The sequence below is a fragment of the Oratosquilla oratoria genome, chromosome 15 (genome assembly GCF_046742065.1).
Source record: "Oratosquilla oratoria isolate Oo_2021 chromosome 15, ASM4674206v1, whole genome shotgun sequence".
Lineage (NCBI taxonomy): Eukaryota > Metazoa > Arthropoda > Malacostraca > Stomatopoda > Squillidae > Oratosquilla > Oratosquilla oratoria.
The window spans coordinates 16,296,875-16,319,411 of record NC_134791.1 but is presented as its reverse complement, the minus strand read 5'-3'; the positions used below and the strand labels follow the sequence as shown (position 1 = coordinate 16,319,411).

At 44.7% G+C, this 22,537-nt stretch overlaps 2 protein-coding genes across 13 annotated transcripts in view; one reads left to right on the top strand and one right to left on the bottom strand.

The window, feature by feature from the left end:
* The window catches only part of LOC143033312 (uncharacterized), a 32,928-nt gene extending 14,356 nt beyond the window's left edge, over nucleotides 1-18,572 (top strand). For 4 of the 6 annotated variants that reach the window (XM_076198596.1, XM_076198602.1, XM_076198598.1 and 1 more), the window contains exons 3-4: nucleotides 16,532-17,212; nucleotides 17,319-18,572. In XM_076198596.1, the coding sequence (XP_076054711.1) occupies nucleotides 16,973-17,212; nucleotides 17,319-17,486 (408 nt within the window). In that variant the 5' untranslated portion in view covers nucleotides 16,532-16,972 and the 3' untranslated portion in view covers nucleotides 17,487-18,572. The remainder of the gene's footprint in view (nucleotides 1-16,531; nucleotides 17,213-17,318) is intronic. The other 2 variants (XM_076198601.1, XM_076198599.1) reach the window with 1 other exon arrangement.
* Nucleotides 11,026-22,537, bottom strand: part of SNF4Agamma (SNF4/AMP-activated protein kinase gamma subunit) — an 812,417-nt gene continuing 800,905 nt past the window's right edge. For all 7 annotated transcript variants that reach the window (XM_076198594.1, XM_076198595.1, XM_076198589.1 and 4 more), the window contains 6 exons: nucleotides 22,401-22,513; nucleotides 18,579-18,756; nucleotides 15,766-15,944; nucleotides 15,422-15,625; nucleotides 14,652-14,892; nucleotides 11,026-12,911 (listed from right to left, as the gene is read on the bottom strand). In XM_076198594.1, the coding sequence (XP_076054709.1) occupies nucleotides 12,520-12,911; nucleotides 14,652-14,892; nucleotides 15,422-15,625; nucleotides 15,766-15,944; nucleotides 18,579-18,756; nucleotides 22,401-22,513 (1,307 nt within the window). In that variant the 3' untranslated portion in view covers nucleotides 11,026-12,519. The remainder of the gene's footprint in view (nucleotides 12,912-14,651; nucleotides 14,893-15,421; nucleotides 15,626-15,765; nucleotides 15,945-18,578; nucleotides 18,757-22,400; nucleotides 22,514-22,537) is intronic.

Sequence of the window (22,537 nt, the reverse complement as noted above, 5' to 3'; positions counted from 1 at the left end):
AGGCACCTGGTCTGGATGGATGCCATGCAGAATGTCTGAAGAAAGGGAGGTTCAGTGATGGTGGACTCGCTGGTGATGTTATTCAATGTTTGCTGGAGAGAGGGTAGAGTACCCGGAGGACTAGAGTAGTGCTGTATAGTTCCTCTTTACAAGGGAAAAGGGGACAAGTGTGAATGTAGTAATTTCAGAGGGATTAGCTGTTGAGTGTAGTAGGGAAAGGCTTATGGGAGGATCTTAATTGAGAGGATTAGGAGAGGAACAGAAGGAGTAATTGGTGAGGAACAGTGTGGATTTAGGACGGGTAGAGGTTGTGTAGATCAGATCTTTGTGGTAAGACAGATATGTGAGAAAGCTATAGGAAAGGGGAAGGATGTTTTTTGGGCTTTTATGGATCTGGAAAAGGCTTATGATAGGGTAGACAGAAAGGCACTGTGGGAGGTTATGCAGATTTATGGATAGGAGGAAAGCTTTTGGGAGCTGTTAAGAGTTTTTATGAGAGTAGTAGAGCATGTGTTAGGATTAGAAATGGAGAGAGTGAGTGGTTTGAAGTAAATGTGGGACTTCGTCAAGGATGCGTTATGTCGCCCTGGCTGTTCAACTTATACATGGATGGGGTGGTGCGAGAGGTGAATGCTAGGGTAGTGAGTCAGGGATTTGAGATGGTTAAAGAAAATGGAGAAAAGTGGGAGGTGAGCCAGCTGTTGTTTGCGGACGACACTGCGCTTGTGGCAGGGTCAGAGGAGGGATTGAGGAAGCTGGTGGCAGAGTTTGGGAGAGTATGTGATAGAAGAAAGCTAAAGATAAATGTGGGTAAAAGTAAGGTGATGAGATGTACAAGGGGTGAAAGTGGCAGTAGACTGGAAGTGAACATTAAGGGAGAGCGACTGGAGGAAGTGGATAGTTTTAGATACTTGGGTGCAAGTGTAGCAGGAAAAGGTGGAGTGAAGGTGGAGGTAGAATGTAGATTGAGAGAAGCGAGTAAATGCCTTGGTGGTTTAAAGAGTGTAATGAGGAATAGACATTTGGGAATGGATGCGAAGAGGAGACTGTATGAAGGAGTGATTGTGCCAACAGCACTGTATGGGGCAGAAACGTGGAACATAAGAGAAGAAGAGAGAAGGAGTTTGAATGTGTTTGAGATGAGGTGTCTTGAGAAGTATGGTGGGGGTTACTAGGCTGGATAGAGTGAGAAATGAGGAGGTGAGGAGGAGAACAGGGGTGAAAAAGGATTTGGGAGATAGGGTTGATGAAAGAATATTAGGATGGTGGGGACACATGGAAAGAATGAGTGAAGAAAGACTAGTAAAAGAGGTATGGAAGGCAGATGTGGAGGGAGTGAACATGAGGGGACGTCCTAGGATGAGGTGGATGGATGGGGTGAAGGGGGCTTTGGGGAAGAGGGGAATGTCTGTTGAGGAAGGAAGGGAGAGGACGGAAGACAGAGGTGAGTGGAGAATGGTTGTATATGGATGATGTTGTGACTGCATGAGGAGGAATGGGGCGGGGGGGTGGGGGTGAGGTAGTATGTGTGAGTAAAATTTTGACGCAGCCCGACGGGATTTCTCCCCGTCCTCGCCTAATCTGCACAGGGGGACGGAGAGGGGGGGTCGCCGATTAAATGAAGCGGCCTTGCTGTGGATGTACTGTGTCTTGCGACACTGCTTCTGACCCAGGGCGGTGGGCAGGGTGCAGGGATGACCCGTCATCCAGGAGGTGCTCAGATGAGAGGAAGGGCGGGAGGGGTGTGGAGTGTATTTAGGGATGAAATGGGTGGGAGTGTTTTTATGCCTTTCCCTTTTTGGCTACCTCCCTTGGAAGGGGGGAAAAGCCTTGGTATATATGCAAAAGTTAAGGGACACCATAAAAAAATATCAAGAGTATCAATAATTGGTGAACATACCCTTGTTCTGAATAAGCTCATTACATCGTTTACCACAGGAACCTATTAATGTTCTACAAAACTCCGGAGTCAACTTTTTCCACTCTTCTTCCAAATATTCCCATAGTTTGTCCTGTTTTTCTGGATTTTTGGCTTGCGCACGTTCTCCAATGATCTTCCACATACGTTTTCTATTGGATTAAGATCAGGGCTTTGGGCTGGCCAATTCATAACTGATATCCCGTCGTCCCTCAAGAATGTGGTAACGGACTTGGCTTTGTGGCAAGGAGCATTATCTTGCATGGAAATGGGTGGTTGTGCAGCTGCAGCTCGTAAACTTGGTAGCACATGCTGTCGAAGTAGCTCCTTGTATACAGCTGCATTTACTGTACCATGCAGGCGAACAAGCGGTCCAGGCCCGGCAGCAGAAATGGCTCCCCACACCGTCACACTACCTCCTCCAAATTTCACTGTCTTTTTGACGCACTTTGGAGACAACCTTTCACCTAATTTGCGTCTGACATACTTTTTTCCATCAGACCCGATCACATTAAACTTGGATTCATCACTGAAATGAACTGTAGCCCATTGTGCGTCCGACCATACAACATGTTCTTGGGCAACTGAAGACGTAGTTTTTTATTTTTCTTTAAGATCAAAGGCTTCTCAGCAGGGACACGTGCCAACAAACCAGCTTGCTTCAGTCGACGTGAAACCGTAAATCGAGACACTGTGCCCCTGGAAGTTTCACCCATCTCGTGAGAAATTTCAGCTGCAGTCTTAAAACGGTCCTACATGCTCTGTCTCACCATCATTCTGTCCTCTCTCGCATTGGTTTTTCGAGGTCTGCCGGTCTTTGGCAAAGTTTTAACGTTTCCTGAATGTTTGAATCTAGCTACAATGCGTTGCACGATACTGCGAGATCTCCCTATTGCACGAGAAATCTCTGAAAGTGATAATTCAGCAGGCGCCATGATGGATTTTAAGGCGTTCCAATAATGTACAAGCTTAAGCTATAATTGGCTTGATGCAGAAAGTCTTATAAATGCTTACAAATAAGAGCTAAATTGACATGCATTTTTTGATGTGTCCCTTAATTTTTGCACTACTGTACATGGAAACAGGCTCTTGATTAAATACTTAAGTTACAATAAAGATTTATTCAGAAAGTATTTTACTGTCCCTTAACTTATGCTCGCTACTGTATACAGGCACTCCCTCCAGTCCTCCGGCACTCTACCCTCTCTCCAGCAAACATTAAATAACCTCACCAACCAGTCCACCATCACTGTACCTCCCTTTTTCAGACATTCCGCATGGCATCCATCCAGACCAGGTGCCTTACCTGCTTTCATCATCTTAACAACTGCCTTCACCTCATCCTTCCTTATTTCTCCTCCATTCTCCTCACTCATCACTCTCATTTTCTTCACATTTCCCACTGCAGCTATCTTTCCTTCCCTATCCTCCTTCACATTTAGCAACTCCCTAAAATATTCTGCCCATCTTCCCCTTACTGCCTTCTCTTCCATTATCATCTCTCCATCTGCACCTTTTACCTTTTCTTCTCTACTTGATTCGCCTCCTCTTCCTCTCTTAATTTCTTTCCAAAACATCTTTTTATTACTTTCAAAATTTTCTGTCATACTCTTACCCCATTTCACTTCTGCTCTCCTCTTTGCAACCTTTACCTTTTGCTTTAGTTCTCTTTTCTTTTCTTTGTACCTCTCATATGACTCCCTCGTCCTATTTTGTAACCAATCTGTGAAAGCTCGCTTCTTCTCTTCTACAACCTTCTTTGTTTCCTCATCCCACCATTCACTACCCTTTCTTCTATTTCCTCCCACCATTCACTACCCTTTCTTCTATTTCCCCCTGTCCTTCTTGTTCCACACACCATCCTTGCACACTTTATGACTCCCTCCTTGAACCATCCCCATTCCTCCTCCACACCCAGCTCTACTCTATCCTTTACTCCCTCCCACTCCTCCTTCAGCTTCTTTCCGTACTCCATCTCCTTTTCCTTTTTTCGGTGCCATGCCCCATCTTCAACTACCACACCCCCTATCGCCAGTTGCTATGCTGCTCTTGTTGCACCACACTATGCCTCGGCCCTGTTGTGGTTTGTTCCACTGTCCCCTCACTGGATCATCATGTCTCCTCCATTGTATGGCATCACGTATCATCGTTAGCGTGCCCTCATCAGTCTTCTCTTCCCAATCCTTCGACCACAACAGCCTCTTAATGTAACTGCATGCTACATAGAACCAACTGGCAATTGGGTAGTGACTCACCAATTTGCCACACAAGGAGAAGAGCTCTTGTTTGTTCATTTTGTCTGTAACCTTCGGGATCTCATTGCCTCTCCTGAACACCAAGTTTCTGGTCCTGTCTCTTTCCAGATGCAGTCCCAACACTGCTCATTCGCTATTAATCTGTACTGAGCCAAATGTTCCACTAAGTCCAATGCTGATACCACGCTATCATCCACGAGTATGTTGTCAGAGTATGAGTTGGTGCCTTCTTCATTGTTTCAGTCTTGTCCAGTACTGTCTTCAGAATTCTCGCCATGATCCTCGGGGCTGAACAGAGCCCAAACCCCAGTCTTGTTTAACAACAAGTTCTACCTTTGTATTTCACTAGTTAGAATTTCCATAGCTTCTATGCCACGTGAATTTGTAGGTAAGCCACCCACATGTCTACAATTGTGGATCCCTACCTCATTTGGTGCCATCTGCATAGTCTCGCTACATACATCTACAAAATCATCACCAGTATGACACCTCACAAAGTGGTTCAGTTCTTGGAAATCCAACACTGGTTGTACTTTGTTCTTGGTTGGCTGTACCACTGCCATCAAGGGTAAGATTTCACCCTCCACCAGTTCCTCCCAAGGACTCGAAATTCCCTCGTCAATCCACCACTCCACTTCAAGGTCAAAGTTGTCCCTCGCCCCCTCTTTGAGAGTGTGTGTAGAAATCAACTTTGTTCTTCAAAAGAGGTGAGCCTTCTTTCAGGTACCACTCTACCATCAAATTCCGCCACGAAGTCTTCATCCTCAATCGTGCAAGGCGCCGCCCTCTCGACAGGGTCAAGCTTCGTGGTGGCACTGCCCTCCACAGCCCTCATTGCCATTCCTACATCCACTCCCGGCCTCAGTCGGGTCCTCGTCCTCCCTTCGGTACTCGAGTTGCATATCACTCCTGTCCTCACTTGTTCAGCGATAAACACGACTTCTCCAAGCCTATTGCATCCATTCCCAGCACCATGTCAATTCCCTCTATAACTGTCCTAATAATGAGTACTCTTAGTTGTATTAGAATGCCCTCTACCATCATTTCAATTTCCTGCACCTTCGCACTTTGTCTCCCTCCCGTCAACTGTCATCAGGGCCACATCTCCCTGTCTGAACTCTTGAACCATGTTAGTCATTACAATTGTGGTTGAACAGCCAGAATCTATCGGTGCCTTTGAGCATTTTCGGCTCCCCTGTTTTTCCCTTCTCTCGCCATGGCCACCAGCGGCCCTCTGTCCTTTGTCCTTGTCTGCGGCCCTTCTCTCACAGTGGCCCCCAACGATCCTCCATCCTTTGTCCTTGTTAGGAGCCTAGCATGGATTATCAATTCATCCATACTTGCCATCGCCGCATTACTTATTTCCTGCAGTCCAGCAGATATGTGATCTGGAAAACCATTCACAAATACTATCCTCACTAGTTTCTCCAAGTCTTTGCTCTCCTCACTAGTTTCTCCGAGCATTTGCTCTCCTTGAATGTTGCCAGGCCTGCTAATCTTCTGATTTCGTTGGCAAACACACCGACCTGTTCACCTACCCACCACAGTCTTTGCAGCTGACAAAATGCATCAAATGAGCTCTCACCAAAAGCCTCCTTTAACCTTTTCTTCACCTTCCCCGCATCCGCTTGATCATCGGCCATTATTTCCAGATAAATGGCTAATGCACTGTTCTCCAAATTAAGAGCAATATAAGTTGCCACATCCGTCACTCCCGTTAGCTTCACCACCAACTCTGCCTTTTTAAGCTACCTGGCGATGTCTCCATTGACAATGGCTTTAATGTGATATTGTTCATCTTGAATGGCTCGCTGGAGCACATAGGCATGGTCATCTTGGTGCCTAGATAGCTTGTAGTTGGGAAAGGTGATTTACTTGTTCTCTGTAGAAATCCCGTTCCTGTATTTGCTTCTGGGTCAGTCCTTAACCCTCCTTGGATACACACCCTTTCCACCCCTGTTCTCCTCCTCACCTCATTTCTCACTCTATCTAGCCTAGTAACCCCCATCATACTTCTCAGACACATTCAAACTCCTTCTCTCTTCCTCTCTTTATGTTCCATGTTTCTGCCCCATACAGTGCTGTTGGCACAATCACTCCTTCATACAGTCTCCTCTTAGCATCCATTCCCAAATGTCTATTCCTCGTTACACTTTTTAATCCACCAAGGCATTTACTCCCTTCTCTCAATCTACATTCTACCTCCACCTTTTCCTGCCACATTTAGCAACTCCCTAAAATACTATGCCCATATTCCTCTTACTGCCATCTCTTCCATCATCATCTCTCTGTCTGCACCTTTTACCTTTTCTTCTGTACTTGATTTGCCTCTTCCTCTCTTAATTTCCTTCCAAAATATCTTTTTATTACTTTCAAAAATTTCTGCCATACTTACCCCATTTCACATATGCTCTCCTGCCTCCTTTATCTTATGCTTTACCTCTCTTTTCTTTGTACCTCTGATATGATTCTCTCATCCAATTTTGTAACCAATCTGTGAATGCTCATTTCTTTTCTTCTACAATCTTATTTGCTTCATCATCCCACCACTCGCTACCCTTCCTTCTATTTACTCCCATCCTCCTTGTTCCACACACCATCTTTGCACACCTTATGACTCCCTCCATAAAACGTCCCTATTGCTCCTCCACTCCTAGGTCTACTCTACCCTTCACTCCTCTCTCAGCTTCTTCCTGTACTCCTCCTTTTCTTTCTCATTTAAACCGTTTACTCTAAGCACCTCCCTACCTTGTCCTTTTCTTTTCACTGTCTATCCTCCACTCTCAACTTACCTTCCACCAAAGATAATCTGATATTCCCCCACTCTCTCCCCCTTTAAAAAAAAATCCAGTTTTGGATGTTTATTTATATAGTACAAAGAAATAGTTGGTGAGTGCAATGAAGGAATTCATTGCAGCAGAATGATAGATTTTTGGATTACTGCTTATCTTTCTTTCATTGGTGTTGCTTTTTTGAGGACTGTTTGCCTTTTGTTGTGGCTTCCAAGCATAAGGTAGACTTGATGGCAGTGTATCAAAGAAAATAAAAGATGCTTAGGCTGGCTTCGACCTATGCTGATAATTGGTTTGATGTTGCGTAGAAAGGGTCCATTGTAACTCAAGGACCCACTGTGTAGTATTGCTATTATCATCGTCATTGATATTATTATGTGGGATGGTTTGGATACATGGAAAGAATGAGTGAAGAAAAATTGGTAAAAGAAGTGAAGAAGGCAGAGGTGGATGGAGTGAACCTGAAGGCACAACCAAGGATGAGATGGATAGATGGGGTAAAAGGGGCAGTGAGCAAGAGAGCGATGTCTGTTGAGGAAAGGAGAAGGCAGGAGATAGGGGTGCATGAGGAATGGACATGTGTGGATGATAGTATGATACATGGAAGGGAATGGGTGGGGGATAGGGGGAGGGGTTAAGGAGTGGTTATGTGTGAACGATGTCTTGATGCAGCCTGAAGGGATTTCTCCCCCATCGTCAGTGTTACTCATCACCCAGGAGCCAGGATAAGGGGGAGCGAGAGGTGGTGAATGGGGATGGGAGTAGAATTATGCCTTTTGACTACCTCCTTTGTAAGGGAGAAAAATCCTCTGGTATATGTATCATTATAATTAAGGGGAGAGGGTGGGGGAATATCAGATCATTTTTTGGTGGAAGGTAAGTTGAGAGTGGAGGATAGATGGAGAAAGAGGAAAGGGACAAAAGGTTGGGAGGTGCTTAGAGTGAACTCTTTAAATGAAAAGGAGAAGGAGTACAAGAAGAAGCTGAAGGAGTGGGAGGGAGTGAAGGATAGAATAGAGCTAGGTGTGGAGGAGGAATGGGGATGGTTCAAGGAGGGAGTCACAAAGTGTGCAAGGATGGTGTGTGGAACAAGAAGGATAGGAGGAAATAGAAGGGTAGTGAATGGTGGGATGAGGAGAGAAAGAAGGTTGTAGAAGAGAAGAAGCGAGCTTTCACAGATTGGTTACAAAATAGGACGAGGGAGTTATATGAGAGGTACAAAGAAAAGAGAAGTAAAGCAAAAGGTAAAGGAGGCAAAGAGGAGAGCAGATGTGAAGTGGGGTAAGAGTATGACAGAAAATTTTGAAAGTAATCAAAAGATGTTTTGGAAAGAAATTAAGAGGAAGAGGAGGCGAATCAAGTAGAGAAGAAAAGGTAAAAGGTGCAGATGGAGAGATGATAATGGAAGAGAAGGCAGTAAGGGGAAGATGGGCAGAATATTTTAGGGAGTTGCTAAATGTGAAGGAGGATAGGAAGGGAAAGATAGTTGCAGTGGGAAATGCTAAGAAAATGACTGTGATGAGTGAGGAAAATGGAGGAGAAATAAGGAAGGATGAAGTGAAGGCAGTTGTTAAGATGATGAAAGCATGTAAGGCACCTGGTCTGGATGGATGCCATGCAGAATGTCTAAAAAAAAAAGGAGGCACAGTGGTGGTGGACTGGCTAGTGAGGTTATTTAATGTTTGCTGGAGAGAGGGTAGAGTGCCGGAGGACTGGAGGAGTGCCTGTATAGTTCCACTTTACAAGGGAAAAGGGGACAAGTGTGAATGTAGTAGTTTCAGAGGGATTAGCTTGTTAAGTGTAGTTGGGAAGGCTTATGGGAGGATCTTGATTGAGAGGATTAGGAGAGGAACAGAGGGAGTAATTGGTGAGGAACAGTGTGGATTTAGGACAGGTAGAGGTTGTGTAGATCAGATCTTTGTGGTAAGACAGATATGTGAGAAAGCTATAGGAAAGGGGAAGGATGTTTTTTGGGCTTTTATGGATCTGGAAAAGGCTTACGATAGGGTAGACAGAAAGGCACTGTGGGAGGTTATGCAGATATATGGGATAGGAGGAAAGCTTCTAGGAGCTGTCAAGAGTTTGTATGAGTGTAGTAGAGCTTGTGTCAGGATTAGAAATGGAGAGAGTGAGTGGTTCGAGGTAAAGGTGGGACTTCGTCAAGTATGCGTTATGTCGCCCTGGCTGTTCAACTTATACATGGATGGGGTAGTACAAGAGGTAAATGCAAGGGTGGTGGGTCAGGGATTGGAGATGGTTAAAGAAAATGGAGAAGGTGGGAGGTGAGCCAGCTGTTGTTTGCTGACGACACTGTGCTTGTGGCAGGATCGGAGGAGGGACTGAGGAAGTTGGTGACAGAGTTTGGGAGAGTATGTGATAGAAGAAAGCTAAAGATAAATGTGGGTAAAAGTAAGGTGATGAGATGTGCAAGGGGTGAAAGTGGCAGTAGACTGGAAGTGAGCATTAAGGGAGAGCGACTGGAGGAAGTGGATAGTTTTAGATACTTGTGTGCAAATGTGGCAGGAAAAGGTGGAGTAAAGGTGGAGGTAGAATGTAGATTGAGAGAAGCAAGTAAATGCCTTGGTGGATTGAAGAGTGCAATGAGGAATAGACATTTGGGAATGGATGCTAAGAGGAGACTGTATGAAGGAGTGATTGTGCCAACAGCACTGTATGGGGCAGAAACATTGAACATAAGAGAGGAAGAGAGAAGGAGTTTGAATGTGTTTGAGATGAGGTGTCTGAGAAGTATGATTGGGGTTACTAAGCTAGATAGAGTGAGAAATGAGGAGAAGAACGGGGGTGGAAAGGGAGTTGGGAGATAGGATTGATGAAAGAGTATTGGGATGGTTTGGACACATGGAAAGAATGAGTGAAGAAATACTAGTAAATGAGGTATGGAAGGCAGATGTGGAGGGAGTGAACATGAGGGGACGTCCTAGGATGAGGTGGATGGATGGGGTGAAGGGGGCTTTGGGGAAGAGGGGAATGTCTGTTGAGGAAGGACGGGAGAGGACAGAAGGCAGGGGTGAATGGAGAATGGTTGTATATGGATGATGATGTGATGCATGAGGTGGAATGGGCGGGGGGGATGAGGTAGTATGTGTGAGCAAAATTTGACGCAGCCCAAAGGGATGTCTCCCCGTCTTCTCCTTTTATGCATGGGGGGACGCCGATTTAATGAAGCGGCCTTGCTGTGGATGTGCTGTGTCTTGCGACACTGCTTCTGACCCAGGGCAGTGGACAAGGTGCAGGGATGACCCGTCATCCAGGAGGTGCTAAGATAAGAGGGAGGGTGGAGGGGTGTGGAGTGTATTCAGGGATGGAATGGGTGGAAATGATTTTATGCCTTTTCCTATTTACTTTAAAGGGGACACTATGCAGCAAGTTATAGTCTACTGGTAGTGGGAGTCGATCCCATGGGGCATCAGGTAGTGGCAAGGCAGCAGTTACTTTGAGGAATAAATGAGGGAGAAGAGCACATTGCTGATGTGGTTCAAAAGAGCAGAAAAGTCTAGAAATAAATGTTCAGTGTTAGAGTAGTTAATGGTTTGGCTCGATCTAGTGCGATGATGTACGTTGATAAATTTTTTATTGGGGTGACCACCATTTTGTCATGTCAAACTGATTCAATGTGTGTCGGGGTGGAGGAGCTTCTTGCCCTGTTGATGGAAAGATATCAGAGTCAAGTGGGAGTGCAACAGAGGGTCTTGTTGAGTCCAAGAAGACTGTTGTTCCTCCCTTTTCCTATAGTTTGCATTTTTATCATTTCTACTGAATATTGGATAACTTTGCTGCTGATGAGTGGCTCCCCATTTGGGGAGAATTTAGGGAGACTATATTAAGGGGACCTTTTTCTAGCATCTTTACCATATGGAGTTAGCATTGTGAACCCACAAGAGGTACTCGTTCATGCAGGCTGCTGCCAAGTTTTATTGCTCCCTGGTACAGGGTGACCACTGGGTTTGCACTACCTACCTTGTTGGTTGTGCCTTGAGGCCTTTAGATACAGTCTCCTCCCTTCCTGGTAGACCGAGTATAAAGGTTGGTTAAGAGAGAATTCTCTTTTGAGCAACTTTTTATTGAATTCATTTCCATTACTTTAATCAGAAATATGGTGATTAATATTATCATTATCATCATATGTACATGTCGATGGTGTTACTAGCAGTAGCAATAATGAGTACAATGGATCATATATATATATACAAGCTCAAAAAGAAAAAGAAGAGTGAAATAAAAAGCCTAAGTCATATAAAAGTTACCAAGAGGCACGACCGCGGCATAACACAGTGAGGGGCGAACACTAGCAGTTGGATAACAACACAGCAGACAGTAGAATCTCGCTCCCCATAGCACGGGTCGCCCCCCCATTATATCTTTGCACTTTTTCACAAACAAACCAGATGCAGGATAACGTGTGCGTGGGTGTATGGATGTGTTTTTACTGAAATGCATACCTGGGCAGGTGAAGGGCAGAGATCATCTATCACTTGTATACATTTTGTTCTCCCCCTCACCCTGGCCCATCCTGCCCATCTCCATTCTGCATTGCCACATTTTTGGACCGAGACCTACTCTCTGCTGCGTGAGGACGAACACGTGAAGGCTGTGTATGATGGTGTTGTCTGCCAGTCAACAATGAACACTAATGTACAATGGAACCTTTAGGAATCCCCTCTCACTATCACTTGTCTAGATGAAGGTATTAATATTCTAACAGAGCTTAAAAAATTAAGTACTATGTTGGGAGTTGTCATCAGATAAATAGTATATTGCATTTCATCCTCGTAATTTTAAAACCAGGTTATGATATTTTGCTTGCTTAGGTATAACATGAGCTCTGTGCGATGTCCTCAACACTCACTCAAGGTAAAATGTAATGCAACATTTACATTGATATAGCAGTCTATTTCATCATGGCTTATTACTATGTAAACTGTGACATCAGCAGGGGAACTTGATTATCACATTCTAATGGAACACTAGTTTCATAAGTAGGTGAAACTAGCAGTATAAGTGTATGGGGAATGCCACTCTGTTCTGGCATTGTTTATCTTCATGCCTGGGTTGCATCATCATTCACCTACTTCCCATTGGGTCTTTAACCATACCATGGTGGGAGAGATAGGTAGGGCAGGCAGGGTAGGTGGGTGGTGCTGTACACCATCACTGGAGGGGCACGACTTTACAGCCTACACCTACGAGATCAAGTAATTTTACATGTCACAAGAATGTGTGAAAACATGGCACATCATCACGGGAGGTGTGGCTAGTCTTCTAAACTTGCTTGTCCATGTGTTGGAGCTTGTTTTATTTATTTTTTTAATGTTTACATTTTATTAATTTGTTCCTGGTAACACCTGTGGTTTCTGGCACTGCCTGCGGGTCAGTGGCGACGCTCGTCCACGAAATTTTGGGCAACAGCACCGCCACGCTACCCGCAACCACGTGCACCTTCACCTTAATACCTCTGGCCCCAATGTCTTTTAGGGAGTTCTTACAAGGGCCCAACAAAAACAAATTATTCATAACAAAGCAGCTCTGAATGAATTTATGTGTCGTTTGCTTGAGTAATTGTGTAAGGACTCTTTTCCTCCTTGTTTTCAACTTCACATTTCTTAGGCGTACTTTCTTCTAAGGCAGCATCCTTGATAGGGTCGGACATGGATTCCTTTAAGCTCCCTCCATCCTTCAACTTTTCTTCATCGCTGCTCCACTTCCCCTCTACACTTTCATCGCTACTTGACTTATGTACACCATTCATCTTGGTTTCTGGTGGATCCACCCCTGTATTCGTGTCTGATTCTATTGTCGAGGACTCTTCTCCATTTACTACTTCCTTGTCAGATTTCTCCAAATTGCTGCCTTGTGAATCTGTTTCTGGAACTGCAGATTCTACCTGAGATACTGTTGTATTCTTTAATCCAGCCAACTCGTTCTCCTCTGTAATGAAAACCCACAAAGATTAGGTTTAGCTTTAGCTTTTTGGGATAATATAAACACATTTTACATAACCATTAAGGTCACAAACGATACAAATCCAAAAGAAAGAGGGAGAGGAACATGTTGCAGTTGCTTCGTCCTCAAGGAGGGGGGAGGGACGAGGTTCAAGGAAGTGAAATAAGGAGGAAGAGGAGGAGGGAGAAGACCTTGTCCTCGTCTAGGGCGAGGAAAACAAGGTGAGGAAGGAGGTTAAGACCTCCTTCTCGCCCTTGTCTTCCTCTCCCTCGTCTTCCTCTCCCTCCTCGACCTCGTCTAGGGAGAGGAAGATGACCTCATCTTCCTCTCCCTAGACAAGGGCGAGAAGGAGGTCTTAACCTTCCTCACCTTGTTTTCCTCGCCCTAGACAAGGAGGTCTTCTCCCTCCTTCTTGACTAGGAGAAGGTAAGGAAGAGAGAGAGGAAGACGAGGAGGGAGAGGAAGCAGCAGTTGCAACAGCTTCCTCTCCCTCCTCGGCTAGGACAAGGGACAGAAGGATGAGGGAGAGGAATACGAGGACAAGAATGAGGTCCTCTCCCTAGACGAGGCAAGGAAGAGTAGCAGCTGCACCTGCTTCCTCAACTCATTCCTCCAAGAAGGTGGAGGGGGGGAGGAATGAGTTGAGGAAGCAGGTGCAGCTGCTACTCTTCCTTGCCTCATTCTTGTCCTCCTCCTCGTCTAGGGAGAGGACCTCATTCTTGTCCTCGTATTCCTCTCCCTCATCCTTCTGTCCCTCGTCCTAGCCGAGGAGGGAGAGGAAGCTGTTGCAGCTGCTGCTTCCTCAAAAAGGAGAGGGAAGGAAAAGGAGGAGGAGGGATGATGTTTGAGGAAGCAGGTGCGTGCAGCTGCTTCTCTTCCTTACCTTCTCCTAGTCAAGAAGGAGGGAGAGGAAGCTGTTGCTTTCTCGTCTAGGGAGAAGACCTCATCTTCCTCCCCATCCTTCTCGACCTCATCTAAGGAGAGGAAGACGAGGTCGGGAAGGAGGAGGGAGAAGACCTCGTCCTTGTCTAGGGAGAGGAAAACAAGGTGAGGAAGGTTAAGACATCCTTCTCGCCCTTGTCTTCCTCTCCCTCCTTCTCGACCTCGTCTAGGGAGAGGAAGATGAGGTCAGGAAGGAGAGCAGGATGGGGAGGGATGAGGTTTGATGAAGCAGGTGCAGCTGCTGCTTGTAATAGTCCAACAGGAGGGAGAGGAACCTATCACAGCTGCTGCTTCCTCTCCCTCCTCCTCATTGTCTTCCCCCCTTCTCATCCTCAGGAGAGGGAGGTTAGGACAAGAAGGTGGAGGGGGGGAGGAATGAGTAGAGGAAGCAGGTGCAGCTGCTACTCTTCCTTGCCTCGTCTAGGGAGAGGACCTCATTCTTGTCCTCGTATTCCTCTCCCTCATCCTAGCCGAGGAGGGAGAGGAAGCTGTTGCAGCTGCTGCTTCCTCTCTCTCCTCATCCTCGAAAAGGAGAGGGAGAGGAGGACAAGTAGGATGGGGGAGGGAAGGACAAGGTAGCAGAGGAGGGAGAGAAAGACAAGGAGGGGGAGGGATGAGGTTTGAGGAAGCAGGTGTAGCTGCTTCTCCTCGTCTTACTCTCCCTCGTCCTAGTCGAGGAGTAAGGAGAGGAAGCTGCTGGTATGGAAGTGGAGGAAAAAAGGACCGGAAGATTGAGTAAAATGAGGAGAGGGGGAAAATGATAAAGAGAGAAAGTCTACCTACCAGAAGGTTTCAGCACAAGCTCCTGGAGGATATCTGACAAGGAGACAATGCCAACAACCTTGTTTGTCTGATCTACAACCACCAAGCGATGGACTTCTGCCCTAACGATGCGCTCCATTATGGTGCCAATGGTTTCATCCAAAGTGCATTTATGAACTCCTTCAAACCATTCATTGCGATACTCGTTGGCCTTGCGAAGTGTCACATCCAGGTTGTTATAGGTACCTTCAGCTGCAAGGTTCTGTTGGAGAAAAGGTGAAGGAGGAATCACTACAAGATAATCTCAGAGATGGTGGTTGGATTGGAGATAAGAGTGTCAATAGTGTAAGATATCTCAACTTGACCTATCATCATCATCATAACTGTCCCCTGCTATAATATTTGGGTCAGGGCAATGCAGCCCACAACTGGGCACAAGAGCCAAGCTGGTTTACCCAATTGCTCCATTACATGGCTTCCCAGCTCCTCGTTCATTCAAAATAATTTGTGAAGCAGATAAGAACATCCCTTTGGACTGCATCATCCTTTCATCCATCTCTCGTCTCTAATATTTCCATGTGCACCCAAATCCCCATTCACCCCATCCATTCACCTCGTTCTTGGTAGGGATGACCCTTCATACAAGAGGAACCAAAATGACTGGGAAACAATGGGTAGTGGATGGGAGTGAGTGCATAGCTTGGCTTACTACCTCTTTTATAACAGGGAAGAGGTCCCTGGTATATAGTTAAGGATTCCACTACACAAAAACAGAAATTAAATATACTTACAATGACATCAAATTTGGCATATATGTCAATAAGCTTTCCACTCTCATCAATAATTGGCAATGCAGATATGCGACGCTGCACAAATTTATTTAATGCCTCAATGATGAGTGTGTCTTTATGGGCAGTTTCGATGTTATCATATGTGCCAATCTTCAAGTCCCTCAATGATTTTTGTAATATGGATGGCTTGGGCAACTCGTTAATCTGATAAATAAAGAGGAATACATTAGTATGTAGAAGCAATCTCGAATGGTATCCTAAAAATATGTGACATAGAGTATACATTGTCCTTTATTAAGTAGAGCTTTTTGAATTGAGTTGTAACATGCAGATACAAGACTTACATATAGGTAGAGGAACTTTAGGATTCGCTTGTGTGTGATGATGTAGAGGACATTGCCCATGACCTTGTCAATAACTGGTAGACGATGGATCTTGTGGGTGATGAGGGAACGGATGGCTTCATAAAGAGACTCATTTGGGGTAATGCTGATCAATGGTCTTGCATCATCTTGCAACACAGCTAAAACAAAGAAAATTTAATTAAGACTAAGGTCGGCAAAAATAATCCTGTGAAAGAGAATGTAATTCATATCTTCAACCATGAACATATTTCACATATACTAACAATTATCATTGACAAAAGAGATGCAAGAACTACTCAAGCACTGAAACAATACCAACACAGGCTAGGCCTAGCCACAAACAAACTACCCCAGATGCAACCATCACAATGAAGACACTGAACAACATCTTACAATGCCCCATCCTAGCCGTAACCAGAAAACACCTCAATATTTCTTCCTTGAGTGACCAACCTGGAGGCCCTGGATCTCCAGCAAGCAAACTCTTGGGCATCAAAATGATTGATTGACTCTTGCTGTTAACAAACGTCCACCATTATTACTAACTACAGTTTAACTGATCCCTCTACAACTGTTACATTCAGAGTACCCCCCTCCCCCACCCAACCTCACATAATGGAACTAAACATGCACTCCTCCAGTCTAGTGGAACACTTCCCCTTAGGCACACATTAAACAATCTTGCCAGCTATTACATAAAGAAAAATGGAGAAATAAAATAATAGAAAATATTTTTTGCCTCCAGGCTCAATGACTGGAAACACACAGCCCCATCAGTCAATGCTCCAGGAACACCCGGCATTTGTGTGGCGCTGGAGTGACAACTTGACAAGGAAACCTGGATTCTCTGGCAACTTTGGCATCAAGGAGGACCTCGACGAATCCTAGTCTGTCATGGCCGTATATTGTTAATGATGGACAAACTTGTCTCCCACATTGTTATGGAAACAAACCGGTATGTAGAGTTGATACAACAAACATTGTTCATGGGCTTTCTTCACGAACCATTTCCTCGCTCTTATTTGTTTATAGGTTTGCCAAGGGAGAGTCACGGCTGCAGGTGACAACCGGTTTCAAGTGTGGAGATGCACGTGTATTTTGGCTTGCGCCTGGTGATGGGTATGAACCCAAAACCCAGGCTGCAAGACTACTAGTTGTTGGATCCCTGCTGGTCTTTGGGAACACCATGCCCCACTCAAGATTTGAGCAGATCTCGGCTAATCTGCATTTTTCAAATAATGTACAGCTAAACAAGCAGGATAGGCTGTGGAAGCCAAGGCTGGTCATAGACCTCTTCAGCTACAGGTTTTCATTGGTGTATGTGCCTGACCAGCACTTTTCCACTGATGAAAGCCTGCGGAAGTTCAGGGGCCACCTCAGCTTCTACATGTATAATCCCAGTAAACATGCTCATTTTGGGATCAAGGTATGTATACAATAAATTGTAAATGTTGTAATATCAAATGTATACTTTCAGCCTATGATTGCACTGTTTGAATAAACCATGAATTATTATTATCATTATTTTACAGGTGTACAAGCTCTTGCTCGCTGGCAGATACACCACCGCCTTCAAAGTTTATACAGGGGAGGATAAAGGTGACCTCCCCTCATCACAGATGGTGGACCTTGTAGGCCAGGAACTATTTTGGCAAGGGTTATATTTTTTTTTGTGGATGATTGGTATACATCTTCCTTGATCCACTACCTGCAGGCCCGTAGGACTGGTGCTGTTGGAACTGAGGACAAACTGGCAGTTCATGCCTATGGACCTCAGGGTGGAGAAGGGGACATAGACCACCAGTCCACTACCACAGGGATGTTGTGCTTTCAGTGGAAAGACAAAAGGATGGTCACGATGAAGTTGCAACCAATACACCTGGCATGGTAAATGTGGAGAGGCATAAGATGCTCCAGAAGCCCCAGTGTGTTGTGGAATACACTAGGTATACAAGGGGTGTCGATCTTGGTGACCAGTTGGCTAGGTTGTACCACTCTGTCAACTGATGGCGGCAGTGGTACCGAAAGCCCCCCCTCCCCCTCTGTATGGCATGGCAACAGTAAATTGTCATGCCATATATAAAAAACTGGGCCATGATGTGGATTGGTACAACTTTCACTAGACCCTGGCAAATGATATACTCCTCGAGTATGTCAGGCTTCTGGAGCCCTACAACCAGCGAGGCTGCCCATAAGCCATGCTCTGTCCCTCAAAACTCCTTGGGAAGACTTCCCCTGCAGACATGCAGATAGAGGGGGCCAAATACTGGAGGTGTTTTTTGTTACTGTGACGATAAAGAGGAAGATGACCTGCACTACATGCAGGGTGTGCAAGAAGCCACTCTGCATGTACAGTTGTTTTCAAAAGTACCACAAGGGGGAGGGGGAATACAAGTGCTTATCGGGTCATCTTTCTCTCCCACCTCTGGGTCTGAATCAAGACAGCACACCTTATTTTTAATATTTTTTCTTTGTGTATATATATATTGTATATATTATATATAAAGGCGTTTGTTATGGTATTGTTTTGTTCCCCCCCCCCAAAAAAAAATAGAACTTGACTAAGTCAGAAGCACAGGGCCTACTGACTAAAATTGTGAACTAATACATTAATAAGAAGAGACAAATAACATTTGAGAAAGATGGGTGAAAGCTGGAAGAGACCTATGATGGGCCCCAGAGGATTATTGGCAGCCACCAAGCAGAGTTTCTAATTAGTGAAACTTGGGAGACAATTATCATTACAATGAAGTAAACTAACAAACAAATACAATAAAGACTATGAAACTCACTCCTCCATGTCTCTAGCCGGTGCTCTTCTAGCTCTTCCATCCTGCGATTGGGTGAACGATAGTATGTCTGTAGAATGCGGATGAAATCTGTGATGGTTAGCATGCCTACAAATTCTTGTCGTGCCACATCCCATAGAGGAGCTGCTCGGACGCCATTGTAAACAAGGGCATAGAAGGCCTGAGAAAAGAAAATCAATGATAATGAAATTGGCAAAAAAAGTTAAAACATTGTTGAAATACAAGTTGCAAGAAAGTTGAGGAGGAAGATAGTACTGGGATTATATACTAGTTGAAAAAGTTGCAAGTTATAATCATATTAAAGATATTTTTAAATCACAGGAACATACCCACCAAGACAGAATGTGATGTTAGTTTGAGGGAAGAGGAGGAGAGGTATATTTAGCATTGTCACTGATTGCTGCCTCATACAATTTCTCTGTTCATCCCAAGATAACCATTCCTTGCAACACTTTTCATTCCCTCCCCAAAGATTTATTTGCCTACTTTACTCTATAAAACTCTCCAGTCCTTCCAGCCCCAACCATTAAATTCTGCTCCAACTCACTATCACCCACACCCTTTGTAATAGTTCTCACTTTACTTTTGCCTACATTTACTTTCAGCTTCATCCTTTAAAATTTCAGTCTATTATCCTCAGACTTCATTAATCGCCTAAAAATAATTTGTTACACCATCTTTCACAGTGGCTTTCACAGTGGCTGGTCCTTGGGTCCTCCCAAAGAATCTCTGAGAAGAAACTGTGCTATTGTCTGCTATATTAGTGTGACTACTAAATCACTAGCTGATTTTAGTAGAAGGAGGGAGTCAATCACTGGCTGTCCATCTCCATGTATTTACCTAGTTGTATTTTACGGGACGGGAGCTATGCTTGTTGTGACCCATTTTCGTATCTCTCCACATCCAGTTTATTCTTGTGTGAAAAAGCATAAGAAATACAGTGGAAGTTGATAAAAAGAAATCCTGGACCCAGTCCAGAGACAGTGTCTGCAACTTGACGGAGGGGAGGGAGTATATGCTTTATGAAAATGGGCAGCTGTGCTGTCCATCTTGCAAGATTACGACAAGCAAGTACTTGTCATCGGGTTCTGTCCTCCACAAACATGGTCTCAATGATGGATACCCACATGGGGTTGTTCTGTAAAATGGGACAGCAAAACTGCATTTTCAAAACCTATCGACCCCCTCAACCTTCTGACACTTGGTTTCTGGACTGGGCCCAATATTTCTGTCAATTTCAACCGTATTTTTTTTGCATACTTTCACATGTGGAGAGCTGACAACAGGCAACTACTCCCCTTCCCCTACCACTTTCAGTCTGACATAGAAATGGCCTCGCACTAATATAACACAGTCCAAAGTTTCTTCCCAGAGAGATCTGTGGGTAGGCCCAAAGACTATTGCCAGCCACTGTGGGTCTGCAGGTTTTCCACTTTGTTGAACTTGACGCAACAATTAATTAATTAAAAAAACAACTGACTCACCAACTCCAATACCCCCACTACCCAATAAATATACATATTTTACAAACATGAAACAACATTACACAACCCTGTTGTAGCCCCATCTTCACCTCAAACCATCCACTCTACATTTCCAACCCTCCAACATCCTTTAATGTAAAATCTTTTGACTACTCTCGGCAACTTCACTATCCTAATTATATCTGCAACACCTGTCAACCCTGTCATATGTATTCTACAAACCCATGGAAGTCCTTAACCTTTGAGAAAACTTCTCACATATCAGTTTTACTCCAAATACTTTATCTGTGCATCATCTTCATCTCTTTAATCCAAACTGCTCTTCTCCAATTATTTCCTGTTCCCCTCTTGATCCCATCAGTTCATGCCCCCCCCATACTCCTTACTGACAACACTTGAACTGATCCCTCTAAAGCTATATTCATACTTGTTCCCTTTTCCCTACAACAGTAGAACACACATGTATTCCTCCAATCCACCAATACTCATTACCGTAGACAAACAATATCACCATCCATTTTACTATCACTATTCAATAGATTTCTCCCCGTCCTCTCCTTTATATGGGGGACGGAGAGGGGGGGTCGCCGATTTAATGAAGCGGCCTTGCTGTGGATGTGCTGTGTCCTGCGACACTGCTTCTGACCCAGGGCAGTGGACAGGGTGCAGGGATGACCCATCATCTAGGAGGTGCTAAGATGGGAGGGAGGGTGGAGGGGTGTGGAGTGTTTTCGGGGATGAAATGGGTGGGAATGTTTTTGTGCCTTGTCCTTTTTGGCTACCCCCCTGGTAAGGGGAAAAAAAGCCTTGGTATATGTATGTATTCAATAGAGGCTGGCAAAAGAAGTAGGGAGTAAGACGGGTGGTGGAAATTAGGGAGGTATTCAGGAGGTGGAAAAGTGGAAGACAGGAAGGAGGGAGGAAGACAAACAGTCTATGCCAGGAGGCACATAGCTGAAGCCATCACCTTTGGCCTACGTGTTTAGACTGCTGGGAATCAGAGAAGCATGGATTTGAACCCACAACTAAGCACATACAAGACCAGCATATATCACCAAACCAATGGGAAGGGGTGAAGAAAATGGGAAGGAGGGAAGAAAATAGGAAGGTGATTGATAAGTGAGAGATTAGGAGACATATGTGAGGAAGGAAGGGAAATTGGAGGGGAAAGGAAGGCTGAAGAGGAGAGATAAATGGGGAAGAGGGAGGAAACTGGGTACAAAGGAAGTGTGGAAAGAAATATGTAAGTGGGTTAGTAGAATATTATTAAAAATGAAACGAGAAAGCAAATAGAGGACTACAGAGTAGTGAAAGGAAGCATAAAAAAAATAAACTAAACTGGATAAGGTGCAAAGGAAGTGGGAGGAACATAATGAAAAGGGGACTGAGAAAAATGGGAAAGCAATAGATGCAAAACAAGAGACAGTTGAAATGTGGAGCAAGACAAATATGAAATAAAGAGAGCCAGAATGAAAGGAGAACAAGATGGATGTGGAAAAAGAGGAAATAGAAGCAATACAGAGGTATGAAGGGGTGTGAGACTGAAGTGTAGAGGGACAGTGACCAAGGTGGATATGGAATAATAAGGGGAGTGAGAGTTGGAAAGGGAAATTAGACAAAAGTGGAAGGGGAGTGAGACAAAAGTGGAAGGGGGAGAGACAAAAGTGGAAGGGGAGTGAGACAAAAGTGGAAGGGGAGTGAGACAAAAGTGGAAGGGGGAGTGAGAAAAGTGGAAGGGGGAGTGAGACAAAAGTGGAAGGGGGAGTGAGACAAAAATGGAAGGGGGAGTGAGAAAAGTGGAAGGGGGAGTGAGACAAAAGTGGAAGGGGGAGTGAGACAAAAATGGAAGGGGGAGTGAGACAAAAGTGGAAGGGGGAGTGAGACAAAAGTGGAAGGGGGAGTGAGACAAAAGTGGAAGGGGGAGTGAGACAAAAGTGGAAGGGGGAGTGAGACAAAAGTGGAAGGGGGAGTGAGACAAAAGTGGAAGGGGGAGTGAGACAAAAGTGGAAAGGGGAGTGAGACAAAAGTGGAAAGCAAAATATGACCAAGTTAGGAAGGTTAGAGAGACTGATGTGGAAGAGGTACACCAACGTGGAGTGGAGAGACCATGGTGGGAAACATGGAGGGTTAGTGAATAAATGGGGAGAAAACAAGATGAAAGTGGAAAGGAGAACGAGACTAATGGGGTAATAGACAGAGACTAAGTGGGGCACAAGATGAAGGTGGACTGCACAGCAAGACCAAAGTAAACTACAAAGCAAGAAGATGGATGGCAGGGGAAGTCAATTATTCACAAAACAAACGTGTTGAGAAAACTCACCTTCTTAACTTGCAGTCGTGTATCAAAAATAACCAATTTGGCACTAGTGGGGATGAGGTCATACGTGTGATGGTACTTGAAGAACTTGACCAGGATTTGAGACTCATCTTCAACTGTAACAAAACAAAAAATTATTA